The sequence below is a fragment of the Maniola hyperantus genome, chromosome 1, assembly GCF_902806685.2.
Source record: "Maniola hyperantus chromosome 1, iAphHyp1.2, whole genome shotgun sequence".
Lineage (NCBI taxonomy): Eukaryota > Metazoa > Arthropoda > Insecta > Lepidoptera > Nymphalidae > Maniola > Maniola hyperantus.
The window spans coordinates 5446828-5465363 of record NC_048536.1 but is presented as its reverse complement, the minus strand read 5'-3'; the positions used below and the strand labels follow the sequence as shown (position 1 = coordinate 5465363).

Below are 18536 nucleotides of genomic sequence, written 5' to 3'. Positions count from 1 at the left end.
TAGGGTAAAAAAAGCACGGGCTGCTCACGGTTAGCTGCCGAGGTCTTTGTAATGTCGGGTATTAAGATTTTTATACCTGAGACGGTCTTGTTAATATTGGTGATCTTAATTAAAGACAGCGTTTGTACTCGGTGAGAAGTACACAAGGCTAACAAAATTGCTAATTTTTTAGAAATTTCAAACAAGCTTAGATCGCTATTCGGGTACCATGCAGAAATATGGTCGAGTACGGTTTTTGGATCCCATGTCGTGGTGTATTTCGGATGGGATGGTTTTTGTCTATAAAAAGCTTTTAATAAGCGTTTTACGCGTTCGTCTGACCCGATATTATTTCCTAGAAGTAACGAAAGGGCAGATCGATGACTGTTAAGGGTACCATAGGAAGCACCCTTATTGAAAAGGTAAACGAGAAATGTTATTACTGCCGATAATGGAGCGTCAAAAGTCTTTATAGAGTTTTCTAAGCAATACGACCACCACAATTTATAGGTGACTGAATATTGCTTCATCGTATTGTCCGAAATCGATGCCAGCATTAAATCAAGTGCTATCTCTGGGGTACCTAGTCTACTAAATGCTTCCCTGAGAGTGTCGCGGCCCCCAGGGAAAGGCTGCGGTGAAGTCGATGACACGATCTGTAATTTGAACGTAAAATATCCCGATTAGGTTCAAAGATAACAATATCTGAAATAAGCATTTTTTTGAGAAGCGGAAACCAAGCCTGCCCGGGCCAGTACGGGAAGACTAGAATGCCCGTAGCTTTATCAGTGATTATTTTTCTCAGGCATTTAAGAATTAGGGCAAACGGCGGAAATGCATAAAAGAAGAGAGACTGCCAGTTAATTGTGAAGGCGTCGATATACGTTGCGTCGGGGTCAGGTTTCCACGAAACATAAAGGCTGCATTTGGCATTGGTTCGAGATGCAAATAGGTCAATTTGTGGTTCCCCTAAAGATTTAACAATTTTTTGGAATGCCCACTGTGACAGTAACCACTCTATATCCCAATTAATTTTACGTGATTCCTGATCAGCTTCTATATTTGCATGTGTATTAATATATGACGCAAATAATGAAATGTTTCGCATCTCACACCATTGCCAAATTTGTTTCGCCAAATCATTTAAATGAGGAAACCGAATACCCCCCATGCGATTAATATAGCATAAGGCTGTTGTATTGTCAACCCGTAACAATATGGAGCAATTATGCTGTGTGCTAGCAAAGCATTTCAATCCCAGAAAGGCAGCTAATAATTCTAACCTATTAATGTGGAAAGAAGATTCATCAACTTTCCACCCCCCATTTACACGTTTTCCATTGCAAAAAGCGCCCCAACCGATTTTTGAAGCGTCCGTAAATATTTCTAACTCAAAATTATTGTCAGATCTCAAAAGGTTACAAGTTGATGATATGTTCTCTCGCCACCAATATAAGTCAGGTAAAATAACGTCCGTTAGTCTAATTTTAACTTCAAAATTTTCAAACTGTTTTAAGGCTAAGTACTTTTGGCGTTCAAGGGTTTTTGTATATAACCAACCGTATTTGACTGCTGGGCAAGCCGCAGTGAGAACTCCAATAAATTGTGATAATTCTCTGATTGAACATTTGGGCAGTGTGATAAATTTTTTAACTAACCGCATAATACTTTGACGTTTTTCGTCCGGTAAACTTAAAGTCATATCTAACGTGTTGTATATGAAACCTAAAAACCTACAGACCTGTCGAGGTTCGAGGTTACTTTTATTATAATTAATGACAAACCCCAGACACTGAAGCCAATAAATGGTTTTGTTGACATTGTCTTGGCATTCTACATATGTATTTCCGATACATAGAATATCGTCGAGATATATTACTGATTTATAGCCCATCTTACGTAAAAAACTCATGACTTCTTTCATAAGTTTTGTAAATACCCTAGGTGCTACGGATAAACCATAGGGCATGGCGTTAAATTCATAACACATTCCGTCAAACTCAAAGCGTAAGTATTTACGGTGTGCTTTTATGATAGGAACTAATAAGTATGCCTCGGTGAGGTCTATATTTGCCATAAAACCTGATCTAGGTACCAATCTAGCTGCTGTCCTATGGTCCTCCATTTTAAAATGTGTTGTATGAATAAATTTATTTAAGGCTTTGAGGTTCAAAATAAATCTTTTAGACCCATTTGGCTTAGGAGCTAAAAATATTCTTGAACAAAAATCATTTTTAGATCTATTGCATACAGATATAGCACCTAGGTCTAGCAATTTATTAATTGAGTCTATCATATCTACACGATCAGTACCAGAGAGTAGGTTACTTGGACTTGAAACTTGTTTAACCTGCCTACAAAATGGTATTGAATACCCTTTCGAAACCCACTTAAGTATTTCAGAATTATCAGTAATATGAAGCCAGCATTTCTGAAAATGTTGGATTCTACCGGCATGTACCTTTATTGCTGCGTTGTTGCACGCGGCTGTTTGGTCTGCGTAGGCTGCTTCTGCTGGACAGGACCCGCTGATTGAGGCCTCCGTCCTACTGGAGTACCTCTGCTCCTTTGCCCTCCCCTCCCCCCCCTGATCGAGGAGAAGCGAGGAGGGCCCGTCCAGTTTCCCTGACGTGAGCGGCTCGTCGATGCTTGATTTGTAGATGTGGATGTGGACGTTTTTGGGGTTGGAGGAGGCTTTTTTATCTGCAACCCCTGTTTTTCTATTACTTTTGTTGCTTTTATTTTTTCGGAAAGCTTATTACCGAAAAGCAAGTCGTCTCTGTCTACATCTTGTATGATATTTAAAAAAGCTTTGTCTAGTCCTGGCGTAATAAATTTTTTTCTCGACTCTGTTTCTACGTAGTGCAGGTCGCATAGTATGCGACAGCTGTCACTTAGAAACTTTATGGCTTGGATCCTGTTTTTTCCATCGTCTAACAGCAATTCTAAACCTTTATTAAGGGCGGCGATGCCTTGTCCTAATTGCTGTTGTACCGTTTCTACCCTCTTATCCCGTGTGCGGGCGCCCTCGACTACGGCCGCCGAAATTTCTGGGTTCAATTTTGGCGCCTGCAACAATGAGCAATTTTCTGGTATAAGGTACTCCTTAACCAGTTTTTCTTTGACGTCCTTATTTAAACCCTTTTTTAATATAGGTAACCACAGGCACGAGAGCTTATCATGAATCTTTGGACCAAATTTTGGGACCTCTTTGGTTGTCTCTCCTAGGGCGGAAAGAATGTCCGGATCTAATTCTGGAGCAGCCGGTTCTGTAGCCAGCCCTGGCGCTGGTTCACCGCTGTTCCCAATATCATTTTCAACATGATCCCCGATGTCATCCTGATTTACAGGTTCCAAATTTTGTGGATCAGGCTCGACAATACCATCGTCTGGAAAAACCAGAATACTACTGAGGGTAGGCAAAAAATTTAAATATTGTGGGTAGATGAAGAAAATTTTTCGGTAAAGAAAATATTTTCTGCCATGTGGTAATTTTTAATATAAAGATCGCCTTCGCGAGGATACACGATCCACTTCCAGGCACTCCATATTATTATCGCATACTCCGAAGCATGTACTAAGAGATTGCCTTCGCGAGGATACACGATCCACTTCCCGGCATTACATGTTCGGTACTATGTAGCATGTAATTAAGAATTGCCTTCGTGAGGATACACGATCCACCTCCCGGCATTACATGCGTAATCCCACTATTTGCTCTCAAGATGATGTAATCACCCTTCGGATGATTACGAAATTCCCACGTGTTAACACACGGTTAACCTCTCGGGATGAAAGCCTTTGTGATGACACACGATCAATCTCAAAGGGATCGAGCCTTACTACTGTAAATATCACTGAAAAATATAATATAAGGTACTAACCTGATTGATCAGAATCTTCTGACGAGTACACAATCCTTTTGTACTTATCGTGTTTCGCTTCGAGTTTTCGAAGCTTGCGCTGATATCGTCGTATCTTTTCTTCATTTCTTCTTTTTGGCATGATGAAGAAAAAGTAAAAATAAAACCAAAACTTTTCTTCCAAATGTAGGTTATTATTGTAAACTTTAGTAGGCACGTGCGAACGTTGCCCGCTCGGAAAAAGAATGACGAAGGTAGCGAGCCGCCCGCGCGGCGGGGAGTGACCATAGAAAAAAAAAAAAAAATATATATAGATCGATTACAAATCGATGCTCTAAACGTGCGAATGATGCCTGTAGGCTAAAAGGACTACCTTGTTAATTGTATCTGTACAGTTAGTATAAGATTTCATAGTTTTAAAAATACCAAAGTCGAAATCGACTGTTTCCATACATCTACAGGCAGCGACACAGCGGAAATATTGCGAACTAAAGATGATCGAGTGTTTGCGAGTATAGCTTTCAACTTTACGATACCAATTACCACATAACTACGTCACCATCGAGAATGGTTTGCGTTTACCTACACCAATACCAATATCGAGTAATTTGGCAGTACGAGTCCTAAGTTTGACGTCCTAAAACTAGTAAATGACGTCATTTTCGCTTATGGATACGAGTCGATAGTCGAATTGTAACTCACCAAAAAATACTCGGTGAGAGAAGCGTGAAAGCTTATTGATAATTAAACAAAATGATGAAATTTAATAAGTGAAGTGCCTTAATTTGCCCACGGAGGCAAGGAGAATGTTTGGGAAGGTAGTCAAAGCTAACCGTCGTGATTGTGTAACTTAAATTTGGTTCAGCGGCGTAATTTGTGATGTGCGCAGTGTATCGGTCAAAGAAACAGGTTCTCACATAGCCCAAACCCTCCAGCAAGTTGAAGTGACAGTGAACAATCCATGCATGTCGTACTGGGTTGAGCATCCGTCAAAGAAACAGGTTCTCACATAGCCCAAACTCCCCCGTAAGTTGAAGTGGCAGTGAACAATCCTTGCCTGTCGTACTGGGTTGAGCATCCGTCAAAGAAACAGGTTCTCACATAGTCGAAACCCCCCAGCAAGTTGAAGTGGCAGTGAACAATCCATGCCTGTCGTACTGGGTTGAGCATCCGTCAAAGAAACAGGTTCTCACATAGTCGAAACCCCCCAACAAGTTGAAGTGGCAGTGAACAATCCATGCCTGTCGTACTGGGTTGAGCATCCGTCAAAGAAACAGGTTCTCAAATAGTCGAAACCCCCCAACAAGTTGAAGTGGCAGTGAACAATCCATGCCTGTCGTACTGGGTTGAGCATCCGTCAAAGAAACAGGTTCTCAAATAGTCGAAACCCCCCAACAAGTTGAAGTGGCAGTGAACAATCCATGCCTGTCGTACTGGGTTGAGCATCCGTCAAAGAAACAGGTTCTCAAATAGTCGAAACCCCCCAACAAGTTGAAGTGGCAGTGAACAATCCATGCCTGTCGTACTGGGTTGAGCATCCGTCAAAGAAACAGGTTCTCACATAGTCGAAACCCCCCAGCAAGTTGAAGTGGCAGTGAACAATCCATGCCTGTCGTACTTGGTTGAGCATCCGTCAAAGAAACAGGTTCTCACATAGTCGAAACCACCCAGCAAGTTGAAGTGGCAGTGAACAATCCATGCCTGCGTTCCTACTGAGTTGAGATTTGGTACCACAGCATACCTACAAGTACCTAGTGGGGTACCGACCGATGGACCGTTCATATTATAGAGTAGGTACCTAACGTGAAGTGGCTGAATGAGGATGCCTCAAGACTGGATGTAGAAGACAGACATCCACAGGCTAAAATGATAGATAATGATAATAGTGCATCTCGGATGAATCATTTTGTGCAGCGATGACTGGATGTAGAAGACAGACATCCACAGGCTAAAATGATAGATAATGATAATAGTGCATCTCGGATGAATCATTTTGTGCAGCGATGACTGGATGTAGAAGACAGACATCCACAGGCTAAAATGATAGATAATGATAATAGTGCATCTCGGATGAATCATTTTGTGCAGCGATGACTGGATGTAGAAGACAGACATCCACAGGCTAAAATGATAGATAATGATAATAGTGCATCTCGGATGAATCATTTTGTGCAGCGATGACTGGATGTAGAAGACAGACATCCACAGGCTAAAATGATAGATAATGATAATAGTGCATCTCGGATGAATCATTTTGTGCAGCGATGATTGGATGTAGAAGACAGACATCCACAGGCTAAAATGATAGATAATGATAATAGTGCATCTCGGATGAATCATTTTGTGCAGCGATGACTGGATGTAGAAGACAGACATCCACAGGCTAAAATGATAGATAATGATAATAGTGCATCTCGGATGAATCATTTTGTGCAGCGATAGCCATCCATACATATAGCTCGCAGAATGCATTTACTTGTAGCGTTGTAAGATCGATCACAAAGAGTATGTCACACCTTGATCATTGAGGCAAAGGTAAGATATGCACAATTTATTACCTACCTATACCTAGGTACCTAATACCTACATAATATTATTCTAAGCCTTATGGGTAGGTACATCAAACGTGTGGCTCAAATTTCCTACTAAGTAGGTGCCTACTTACATTAATTTATGATTCAATTATACATATAAGTTGGTACCTACATCTGATAAAATCAACCCATTTTTTCACCAGAATAGAAACCTAGGTAGGTACCTACCTACCAGGTATATTAAGAAACATACATACAATAACAGAAAATACCTACCTACTACCTACCATTACTTGCATCCATTCACAAACAAGAAAGTAGGTACTTAATTTATCTATATATAAAAAAGGAAAAGCTGACTGACTGATCTATCTAATTGAAATTTGTGTAGTCCTCGCGGACAAAATCGCGGGCACAATCTAGTATAGAAGGGTATAAGTTAGTAAAATTTTGTATGAAATGGACCTACCTACCAAATTTAGCTAGCTTATTATATTAAGTATTTTTCTAAAATAAATTATTATTTTCAGGTTGCAGATCATCTATGGTACCTAACCTATACTTACCAGATTATGTTGCCTATCTTCCAGCTACCTAAGCTAGGGCCACTAGAACCTAACTTAATTCAAGAGTCAAGACTGCAACTAACCTGGGGGTCATCAGACTTGTAGAATACCTATATAATTTGAACTGTTTATGATGTACCTACTTAAATACACCTTATGAATTTTACAGCTGATGTAAAATACTTATACGCATACCTACCTACTTATAGTATCTAATTTAAATTTAAACAAAAGAATTTAATTTGTTTTATTTCATCCTAAAAAAAGTAAGTTTTCAGATGATACTAATAATAGTTAAAAAGTATTCTGGAATTTGCCTGCCTGGATATTTCCGGGAATCTATGATCAAAACTAAATTAAAATGACAGGTTTATGTGTATTGCTGTTCCTTTCATAAGCTCCCTGCACTGCAGAAAAGGATAGCAATACATTTAGACCTCGTCTAACAGAATTAGCCACACTGTCCCCAACTGTTTGTGCACCAAGTCTCATCAAAATCGGTTCAACACTTCAAAGATTAGCTCACAATTTTTTTAATTATGAGCTTATTGAGAACGTAACAGGCAATTCTCAATTTTGTTTATTTGTATGAACATTTTGAAACGTGCAGCCTTGATGGGGGTAGCTGAGGTAAAAGGGAGGGGAGGGAAATCATTCCCTTGGAAGGAGTGATTTTCCGCCGGGGATGTATACTTTTTTAAATGATTTTTAATTTTGATAAAATTGTCATTGACTTAAAACAGCCTCGGTAGGAGGCGGCGGGGTAAGTCAACCCCTTCACTCCTTCAGCCAGAGACTCACTCACGTTTTGTATGGATGAATCCAGAGACTCCGGAACGTCCCTATCTCCTCTTCTTTTCTCCATCAAGGCGGCAAGTCTCAAAAGCTAGCCCGTTGTATGTAGGTATGAATTAAAATGCCTATAAAAGAATCTTATGGCATGACTAGCTATAAAAACACTATGTTCATAATAGAAAAGCAGAGACAAAAAACATTTTATTTACTATTAAATTTTTATATTGTTATAAAACTGTAGTTTGTTGCGCAGTGTTACTGCACTTAGATGACTTATGAGGATTCTGTAGAGTGTAGTCTTGATGCAGCAAAATCAACTTGCATTCTTCTAACAAAGTGGATTAGGCAGGTGGTGTGGTCATTCACAGGCTGTTAACATAACGTAACTAACTGGTCCACAGTTATCACTGAAAAAATAGAAATTATTGATCTTTAATTTTTTAAATTGCTAATTAGACAAGAACTATTCTTCTTATTTTACTATCTATCTTAATGAGGTCTAAGTTTTATTTATAATATTAATTAATAAGTAGATGATGCCCGTGACTTTATCCGCGCTGATTTAAAGGGTAAAAGTAGCCTATCTCCTTCTCCAGCATGTAACAAAGCTCCACACTAAATAATTTATACTCGCAACTTCATTTATCTTGTGGGAACTGTTCGATTTTCAGAGCCTAGTTTATTTAAAAATAGGCTATATCCATCCCCAGGATGAAAGATCTTTGTACCTTTTGTCAAAATTGGTTGAACGGATGAGCTGTAAAAAGCCAGCAGATAGATAGACAGATAACCTTTATACATACACTAAAATACAGCTCAAACTCAAGGTCCCGAACTTAATTACATGTCTTAAACAAAGAAAACTGAATTGATTATTAAAGAGTTGCCTTTCTGTAATAGATTACCTAGATGTTTTATTGCAACTTTAACTTCAGTGTACCACAAGATTATGTCTAAAATGTGTTGTCATTTATCAAGCGGTCAGTAGTCAAAACTGTTCTAACAAATATAATTATTAATGATGGCTCAGCCCTTTTTGAACTCATTTAATGCTAGGTAACTAGTAGACAGTAATTATTTAAGTAGGTAGGTACATATGAAGTTATGTTATGATTTAACTATACTCTTCAAACCTGGCCACTTGTCTATGTGTCCAAATTCAGATCAAGAGATTTGTATTACCTAGTAATTAGTACATTATGTGAGCGTGATCCGAAGAGAGAGAGTAAACTTACTTAAGGTCGTCAGTCCAGCGGGTTGGAGGTCGTCCCACACTGCGCTTGCTGATACGCGGTCTCCACTTCAGAACACGTCTGCCCCATCGGTTCTGCGGCAGACGTGGCCTGCCCACTGCCAGTACAGATTTCTAATTCGTTGGGCTATGTCAGTCACTCTGGTCATCCAACGGATTTCGTTGTTACGGATTTTGTCCCTCAGAGTTACCCAACATAGCCCGCTAAGCGACTTTGAACTTGTGGACAAGGCCAACTGTCAGTGTCCACGTTTCAGCACCATACGTCATCACAGGTAGGACACATTCATTAAAGACTTTCGTCTTTAGGCTTTGGGGTATCGACGAATTGAAGACTTGACGCAATTTTCCAAATGCTGCCCAGCCCAGCTTATTTTTCTGTCAGCTTCCTTGTCGAAGTTGTTTCTACAAAGTTGTATTACGTACAATAATATATACCTAATAATCAGTAAAACTTCAGTTTTCTAGTTAAAACTAAAGCGATTGTTCCGTTTGTTTCAGTCTCAACTCTCAGTTTCAGTTATGATAAAAGGTTATGTTGGTTTCGTTGGTTTGTTTTGATTTATTTTTTTACTGACAATGACAGAGTAACAGACTAGAAAGCGGTAACTTTTTTTTTAATCTGATGAAAATTTGGCTCTGGACACAAGTTTCTTGAGGTTTTTAGTGATCTTAGACAAATTACCATAGACACACACACCATAGACTAAGTGGTGGACTGTCACTTGTTTGTCATTGTCACGCTGTCAATCTGTCATTGTCAATCTGTCAAAAACGTCAATAAACGAAATAATAAATGCCAAACTCAACAAAATGGCAGCGTATATCTGTCCCCCTTTTTTTGCGAACGTGTAAGAGAGACAAATTGTGGCGAGAGTTGGACCATCACGTTTACTATTTCTTTTACTCGATGAGTCCAATACTGACTGTTATGGCCAACTCATACTGCCGGACAATACGTAAACATTGACCGTGAGGAGTAAACGAAACGATAAACGATAAATGCATTGTTCAATCTTGTACTAACTGTACTGAAAGATGAAGCGACGAACATATAATCTCGTAGTTGGTTTGGCGCCCATTACTTAAGTGCTTATTAATTTAATATGTGAAAAAGTCGCAATTTTCGCTTTTGTCTGCCTGTCTACCTACATACTTACATCTCGGTAAGATTTTAATTTTCAGTTCGGTTTTCTCTTGGATACAATATTAGATAAATCGTAAGTAGGTTCAAACTGATTGGTCAACTTGCCCTGGTTTTAGTTTTTGAATACCTATTTCACAAAGCTTTTATCACATAGATTAGTATACTATTATAAAGTTATAGGTAAGCCCAACCGTTAAAAGTCGGGGCGAATGAACCAGTCAGTTTTATAATTAAGTTTTAATATTGTGTACAGAGAGTGCGGCTCAAAACTCAAACCGAAATGGTTGTTTTGAGGTCACGTCCCATGAATAATGCGCCCGCGCCATTAGCGGTCATTATATGCAAATAATATTGAACATTAACAAGTACTGTAGGTACTTATCTACCTACCTACTCGTTAAACAATATCTTATACATTCGGTCAGAGAGCTGTCTTATACTAGAGGCAAATTGAACTAGTGAGGGAACTCTCGGCCTTTCGGTTTGATCCTGAATCCACGATATCTAAATATATAAAAGGAAAAGGTTGACTGACTGACTGACTGACTGACTGATCTATCAATGCACAGCTCAAACTATTATGATAGCTATTATGACGTAGGCATCCGCTAAGAAAGGATTTTTTAAAAATTCAACCTCTAAGGGGGTGAAATAGGGGTTTGAGATTTGTGTAGTTGCGACTTCGTCCACGTGCATAAGCTAGTGTCAAGTGTGTAGGCTATGGGTGACGTGAAATAAAAACAAAACAGGCGATTTCATGGGCCTAGCGTCAAATGTAGGAACATTTGACGGCTGCCAGTGACGTCGAGGCCTCGACGTTTTGTTACAAGCAAAGAAGTTGGAAGTACTACTACGTAGTTATAAGTCCCTAACTGTCGTGAACTGTGACTTTAAATCTCACCTGGGTGTTGTACGTGTTTTTTTTTATTAGTCCACAAAACTGACTACAATTATTGTATGATAACAAGTTAATAGATATACAGAAATATTAGTTGTTAATTGTGTCTACTAGATGTGGACCTGGCATGCGCGATTAGGTGGTACAATAACTACAGCTGGTATATATAAGTGTTAAAATGGAAGTAGGCTAACTTTACAGTGGTGTGTGACACTTGTGGTGTGACAGTATTATTAAACCCATACACCTAATCGATGTCTACAAGGCATAGTACCTACCGGAAAGCTAAATCACTTGGCGGTACAGCTAACACTTTGCCGGTACCAGACCAGACCTGAAAAGTCCTCTCCTGCCGTGAATCGAACCCAGGATCAACAACCACAGCTTTCCGACGCGTTGGTAGAGTGTGGTAGAGTCCCGAGTCCTAAATTATATTTTTTTTTTTTTTTTTTTTTTTTTTTAGATTTGCTATTTTTTGATAGATTTTGTCATAATTTTTAAACTATTGCTGTCTCGACGACCTCCCAACTTATACAAGACTGCCACAAGGCTCTGCAAACTCTCGCCATGTCAAATGACATCACCCTAAGGTGGGTCAAAGGACATGATGGAGACCAGGGAAACGAGGCGGCAGACGCACTAGCACGAAAGGCTACGACACTGAAGGTGACAGGACCAGAACCTATCGTTCCCATACCCTTCAGTGAGTATAAAACCTGGTTGCATGAACTAACACTAAAAGAACATTCGAAACTATGGGCTAACACAACAGACTGCAGGCAAGCAAAAGAGGCTTTCCCCAACATAGACAAACGACAAACTAACATACTACTCCGCCTGGACAGAGGTAAACTTAGGAAGGTGGTGGGACTCATAACAGGGCATAGCCCACTAAACAAACACCTTTTCGTTATAGGTGTCACCGACAGTCCTCTGTGCAGGGCCTGCATGGAGGTCGATGAAACACCGACGCACGTACTCCTGGAATGTACGGGCGTAGCAGATCAACGCGAGCGCCATTTAGGATCCCCGACCTCACTCCATGAAGCCCTCGGCAACCTGGGCGGTCTATTTGGCTTCTGGAGCGAGCTTGGATGGCTGGAGTGAAGACTTCGGCGGGGAGGGGCAATGCACGCACAACAGACGGAAACGTTTAAGTGCGGAAACCAGCCCAGAGCGAAGAAAGAAAGAAAAAGAAAGAAACTATTGCTGTCATACTTACTATTACTTACGTAGAATATTCTTATAATTTCTGTAATAAAACTTAAAGCTAGCCTTATCTAATTACTATATAAATCATGCCTGCGTGGCATGGTGCCAAGAATACTGGCTGCATTTCCACGCTGGACAGCCAGGCTGATCCGTTGCGCAAAAAATGAGCCAGCCCTTCTGTCACCAGATGAGGCTATTAATCGCGGTGAAATGTCTCGTAAATTTTTTTTAGCACTAAGACTCCATGGCCCCAGGGTCTCCACGGCAAACGGCACAAAAATGTAACTCTAGAGGCATACTTGCGCCGCTTGCCGTTTTCAGCTGTTTCTGCTGCGGCTCCCGGTCTTGATGCTGTCTTCCTGATATGACACGGGGCCAATGTGTCAACGCAAGTTGCGTCCTACATTAGCGCCCGTCCCCGTTCCCAGGGAACCAGCGTCAATCCATCAGGTCTCTTGCCATCATCCCGACTAATCCCTGCCGGCTCAATGAGCGCAGGAATATCTATGGTGGCAAGAGCTCTTTTAATCGTAAATACTCGTATGATAACCGAAATAAAAATTGAATGCCCATAAAATCGCGCGCAAAAGTAACTTTTAACAAAGTTAATCAACTCCGCATTTTTACAGTTGCAGATGATTTCTGAGAATGGGAATGAAATTTTAAAATCTCGTCCGATTGGACAAAATTAATCAACGTTGCGGGTCGTGAGTGAAATGGATGTTTTATGTTCGGCGGGAGTGGGCCCCAATTGACCGCAGTTTTTTAATTAGTGTGGTTGTGAGGAAACCAAATTAGTTTTATAGTGTTTCACACCAGAGTGGTGTGGGCTAATCGTTTAATTTAATTTTTGACTAGTCTATTTATCATTCATACGGCATCGACTTCTATTTAGATTAAGCACTAGACGGGTCATTTCGAACAATTTTTTTGCGAACTGCAACCTTTTGTTTACAACTTGATGTCCGGTGTAATGCTAATTTTGATAGCTTCATAGTACACGGTCTTGTCTCGGAATGCCTTTTAGTTCAATTTTCGTTAATAATATAGTACAGTTTACACCCTGCCCCTTTCATAATGCTCCCTGCGGAAAAGGACAGCACTAGATTTAGTCCTGTCAATTTAAATAAGTTTCAAAACAACATAAGCCACAATAGGCTATTGACTGACTACCGGCAATTTTAGCAAAATCGTTCAGTTTGATATTCTCGGAAATGCAATGTGACGTAACGTAACTTTTGAAAAAGTAGCACTATTTAATAATAATATCTTGGTTTAATTTTCTGGCCCAAATGATCGTCATAAACTCTTTACCAATAAAGATTAAAGTATAACCTCTGTATTACCCCGGAGTAGAAGGAAAGCGGGAAAAAACGCCGGGTTACTCAGCGATTGTGGGAGAGGGAGCCGGTGCAATGTCTTACCCCCCGTCCTTAATTAGGCTCACATTCTCATTCCATTTTCGCGTTTAATTTCGGCGGTTTTGCTTTAATTGCGTTTTTCGTGGGCACTGCATTTTAATATTTTTAAATAGATGCAGTAACGGATCTGTTCTTATAATTCATCATCATTTTAGGGTTCCGTGCCACAAAAGGAAAAAAGGAACCCTTATCGTTCGTTGGAACCCACTTCATTGTCTGTCTGTCTGTCAGTCGTTTTATGTTTGGAAAATTCAAATATTATTCGAGTATTATAAAAATAGGTCCGGGCTAAATAAGTTCGATAGGTATTTACAAAATGAACGTTTAATAAAACAAGGGGTGTAGCTAACTAATTTACTGCCCTAATCACGATAATTATTGTCATAGAGACGAGGCGGTTGATTCAGCAGGGCTGCGCTAGAGGGCGCAGTGCAACGTCTTCCCGCCCACGGCTCTAATTAGGCTCACATTCTCATTCCATTTTCGCGTTCAATTTCGCCAGCGGTTTCGGTTTAATTACGTTATTCGCGGGCGCTGCGTTGTTTTTCTTAAAACTTTTTGTGTTGAGATCGATTTTACGGGACGTTCCTTGAAAGCGAAATCATCGGCATATCGTACATAAAGGTATATTTTTATTTAGTTCTATAGACACCTAATTAAATATACCTAGGCACCCTCATTGCTACTTACATATAGTCCGCGAGAAGTCGAGATGGCAATCGAGGTATGGAGCAGAGGGACGTCCCGCACACCCGCACATCACTCGCGCTCGCCCGCACCGGGTTAGCGCGGGGGCTGTGCGGGTGTGCGGGGCGTTCCCTCCTCGATTGCCATTTCGACCTGTCGCGTACTATACCTATAAAATTTAAGTACCTACAATTGAAATTCGTCTATTACCTAACGTACGTACGTACGTACATATCTAGCTCATACGGACCTTATTAAGTTCGTACATAGATTGCCTTTAAACCTTACCCTATTCAGCAAAGTTCATTCCATCGTAAAAACTTGTAAACTCATCGCGTCCGTAATAAACACTGAAATGTGACCAGGGCTGTCACAATTTTTGAAATGTATGTTAAATTTCATTCAATGAATAACTGCCCCGGCGAACTTCGTATAGTCTAACAGTTCTAATAGTCGATTCAAATTTTTTAAATATTATAAAAAAAGAATTAGCGAAATCGGTTCAGCTGTTCTCGAGATTTTCGATCAGCAACACATTTAGCGATTCATTTTTATATATAGAGATTATAATTTGTAACTATAAAAGAATTCTGTGAAGCTAATTGAAATGATAAAGACGTTTTAATGTACGTCTAAAAATTATCATTAATTAAAATTATTACTTGCTTATCGCATAAATTAACATACCTACTTAATAGGTATAACATAGAAAAGCTTGTTTGAATATTTATGAAGACGACTTTTGCATCGAGCACAAGCTTCATGCTTGTTTAGAGCGGAACGTACAATTACGTTTATAAAAATAAATTTAAGGAAGTTCACATATCTATAGTACGCGACAGGCTGAAATGGCAATCGGTGAAGGATCGACTCGCACACTCATAAAGCCCCCGGGCTAACCTAGTGCGGGCGAGCGCGGGGAACGTGCGAGTGTGCTGGGCGTCCCCCCGCCTCATACCCCGATTGCCATCTCAACCTGTCGCGGACTATGCCTACCTACTTAATTTTGGTAAACACCGTGTAGTTCTAGCAGTCGTGAGACAGGTAGGTACGTGGCAACCCTAGATGTAGCGCACGCCAGGTGATAAAATGTCTAACAAGATGACTTACAGTTTCGTTAAACATTCGAATGTGCAGTTCATCGCTGTAATTGAAAAAAAATCACTTAACAGGTAAATAGAGGGTTGTGAGGACTGAGGAGGCTCGTTCGGGAGTTCCTCTTTGTTGTCAGGCGGTTGCTAATAAGATTTTTAAACTCCAACAAAGTATCCAATCAATGGTGCTTGAATAATGAAAACGGCACCTGCCAGGTTCCCAGGCCACCCTCGGTCTAAACACGCACCGGGTTACGCGGGAAATTACCCTAAAGTACAATTTGCAACTCTAATAAGTTAAACATAAAATTCAATTTCCATTGTCACTATTTACGGGACTTAAACAGACATAAGTTTGACTAAACTAGCGGCACGCTATGATGGCCGGTTTGACGTTTGTCCGCTCATGAAGTTCCGTATTAATTGATAACGACTTTGAAGGAAATAATTGTATTACTTTATTGACGATAGTGATGTGCAGAGATTCATAAATTTTATCGAATGTAGTTTTAGGTTTAGGACTCAAAATTTATTTATTAAATTGATTTCTTAAATGTATACAAGTGTAGAAAAATCAGTTTGCACCATTTAAGGGGTGAATGTACTTGTGAATATGAACAATTTTCACTATGTGGACAAACCTCTGAAATCGCAAAAAAATATCAATAAATTTTTAAAAATGGAATCTAATACGATCGTCACATAGGATCGCTGGCTAGCACAACTACTACCTCCGGCAAACTCGCGTCAATGCTCAATGCAAAACAAAGCAGTTTCGAATTGACGTTGCTTCGAAAAGTATAAACTGTCAGTGCAATGCGATTGTGATATAGTTTTGACCTGGCTTTGGATTTCAAATATTGATACTGCATTACTGTTGACCCTTGCTCGTTAATTTGGACTCTGTTCAAGCCCTTTGTTGTGGATTTCGTCGATATGACCGAACGTACGCAGAGAACTGTTCTAAATAGTCAGACACGTGAGTTCCTAATACGCCTTCGTAACTATTTCGATCGTGAAGCTCAAAATGGAGGGCCAATTTTACCTATAACGTCAGTGGTTGAACGCGTAGCTGATGCGCTTAATATTGGACAACGAACTGTTAGACGGATAACTAAAAAAAAATATGGCGAGACTGGCACAGAAGAAAATAAACTTCACACACCAAAAAAGAGGAAAACGAGCAAAACCAGTCGTAGGCATCGATAGCTTTGATGCCGATGCTATCCGAAGACATGTTTACGGCTACTATTTACAGAAGGAGTATCCAACAAGAAAAAAGTTGGTGCATTCACTGAAGGAAGCTGGATTATTCTTCGGTGGGGAAAGTTCTTTAACGAAGATTTTGAAGACCATTGGATTTCGATACAAAAAATGTAACAAACGCAAAATATTGATGGAAAGATTTGATATAGCGATGGCAAGGTATACTTTTTTACGGCAAGTGAAAGAAATCAAAAATTGGCAAAATGTTGTGTTCTTGGATGAAACATGGCTTAATGCTAACCATACTGTAGGCCGTTCTTGGAACGATGACACAGCAGCATCTACTTCCAAAGTTCCTGTAGGAAAAGGATCGCGACTTATAATTTGTCACGCCGGAACCATCAACGGGTTTGTCGAAGGTTCTCTCATGGCTTTTGCGTCAAAAACCACTGGAGACTATCATGAAGACATGAATGGAGAAAAGTTTACTGAATGGTTTACCTCAATGTTGTGTAGCCTCCCTGAACCATCTATTATAATTATGGACAACGCCCCATACCACTCGATGCAAATTGACAAGCCACCTGCCCAATCCCAAAAGAAAGCTGATATCGTCGCATGGCTTCGTAAAAATGGCGTAGATGCAAACATGAATATGTTAAAAGCGGAATTAGTACGTCTTTTAAAAGAAAACAAACCAACCAAGATCCGATACGTCATTGACGAAATAGCATTAGAACATGGGCACAGAGTTATACGGTTACCGCCTTACCATTGTGAGTATAATGCGATTGAGTTGGTGTGGGCTCAAATTAAGGGATATGCTGCAAGACACAATACAGAACCCCCATTTACCACAAAAAAAATGCTAAAATTATTAGAAGAAGCTTGTGAACATGTGACTAAAGGAGACTGGGAAAAGGTTGTGAATAGAACTGTTAAATTAATAAGGGAAGATTATGAAAGAGATGTGAAAATAGATAATATTATAGAAAACGAACATATAATTATTAATGTATGTGATGATAGCAGTGACGACAGTGAAAATAGTAGTATGGACGAATCTGATTAATTATGGCCTTTTGTGGCACCTTTTTCGGTATCTTTTGTATTCATATGTTTCTTGTGTGCATATAAAGTATGTATATTCATTTTCGTTCAAATATTCAGTTCGTTCAAATAAATTAAATAAACATATACATTTTTGTTTTATTAAACCTATTTAATCAGGTACAAAAACAAAACTTAATTGTTTTTTGTTCGAGAATAAATTGACATTCCACATCACTATTGTAATGTGTCAAACCGGCCATCATAGCGTGCCGCTAGTGTAATTATACGCAACGGCATTTCGTGTTCCAAAAAATGATGTAATTTTTACGTACGGCCAGCAGCGAACAATGGACGTGTACGTGTGGAATGTGAGATCTGAGAAATTACATTATTGAAACAAAACTGTTTAAAAAAACAGATACCATCAAAATTCCGAGTAAAGCAAAATAACTAGCATGAAAATGTTTTTTAAAGCAATTAGAATTTTTGCAGCCCCTGGAATCTAGATGATAGAAATAGAATTTCCGAACTGGCGGTAGACTAGATTTGTTTCAAAAGAGCTAGAACTGAATATGCTTTTATAAATTTGTTTTACACATCCACGAAATGAGGTTAAGCTTAATTAGTTTAAAACCTTACATCTTGACCAACTACTAGATGATGCTGGCAACTTCGTCCGATGAATTAAAAATTCCGTAGGAACTCCTTGATTTTCCAAGATAAAAAGTAGGCTATGTCAGTCTCCAGGATGTAAGATCTCTCTACAAAACAGATGATGCCTGCAACTTCGTCCATGTGGATTTAGGTTTATTGAAAATCCCGCGGGAAC

General features: G+C 39.6%; 2 protein-coding genes across 3 annotated transcripts in view; one reads left to right on the top strand and one right to left on the bottom strand.

The window, feature by feature from the left end:
• Positions 1-18536, top strand: part of LOC117997279 (LIM domain transcription factor LMO4) — a 279363-nt gene that overhangs the window by 146926 nt on the left and 113901 nt on the right. The gene's annotated exons all lie outside the window — the stretch shown is intronic.
• On the bottom strand, positions 1926-3984 carry LOC138402529 (uncharacterized). Its single transcript, XM_069499500.1, has 2 exons — positions 3864-3984; positions 1926-3368 (listed from the first exon to the last, which is right to left on the bottom strand). Exons 1-2 carry the CDS (start codon positions 3982-3984, stop codon positions 2443-2445), a joined length of 1047 nt encoding a protein of 348 aa, XP_069355601.1. The 3' UTR covers positions 1926-2442.

What these genes read in the sequence shown, in the direction of transcription:
- LOC138402529 (XM_069499500.1), bottom strand. Translation starts at nt 3,984, where the DNA reads ATGCCAAAAAGAAGAAATGAAGAAAAGATACGACGATATCAGCGCAAG. An exon ending in AGAAGATTCTGATCAATCAG is followed by an intron (nt 3,369 to 3,863) that starts GTTAGTACCTTA and finishes TGGTTTTTCCAG; the next exon opens with ACGATGGTATTGTCGAGCCT.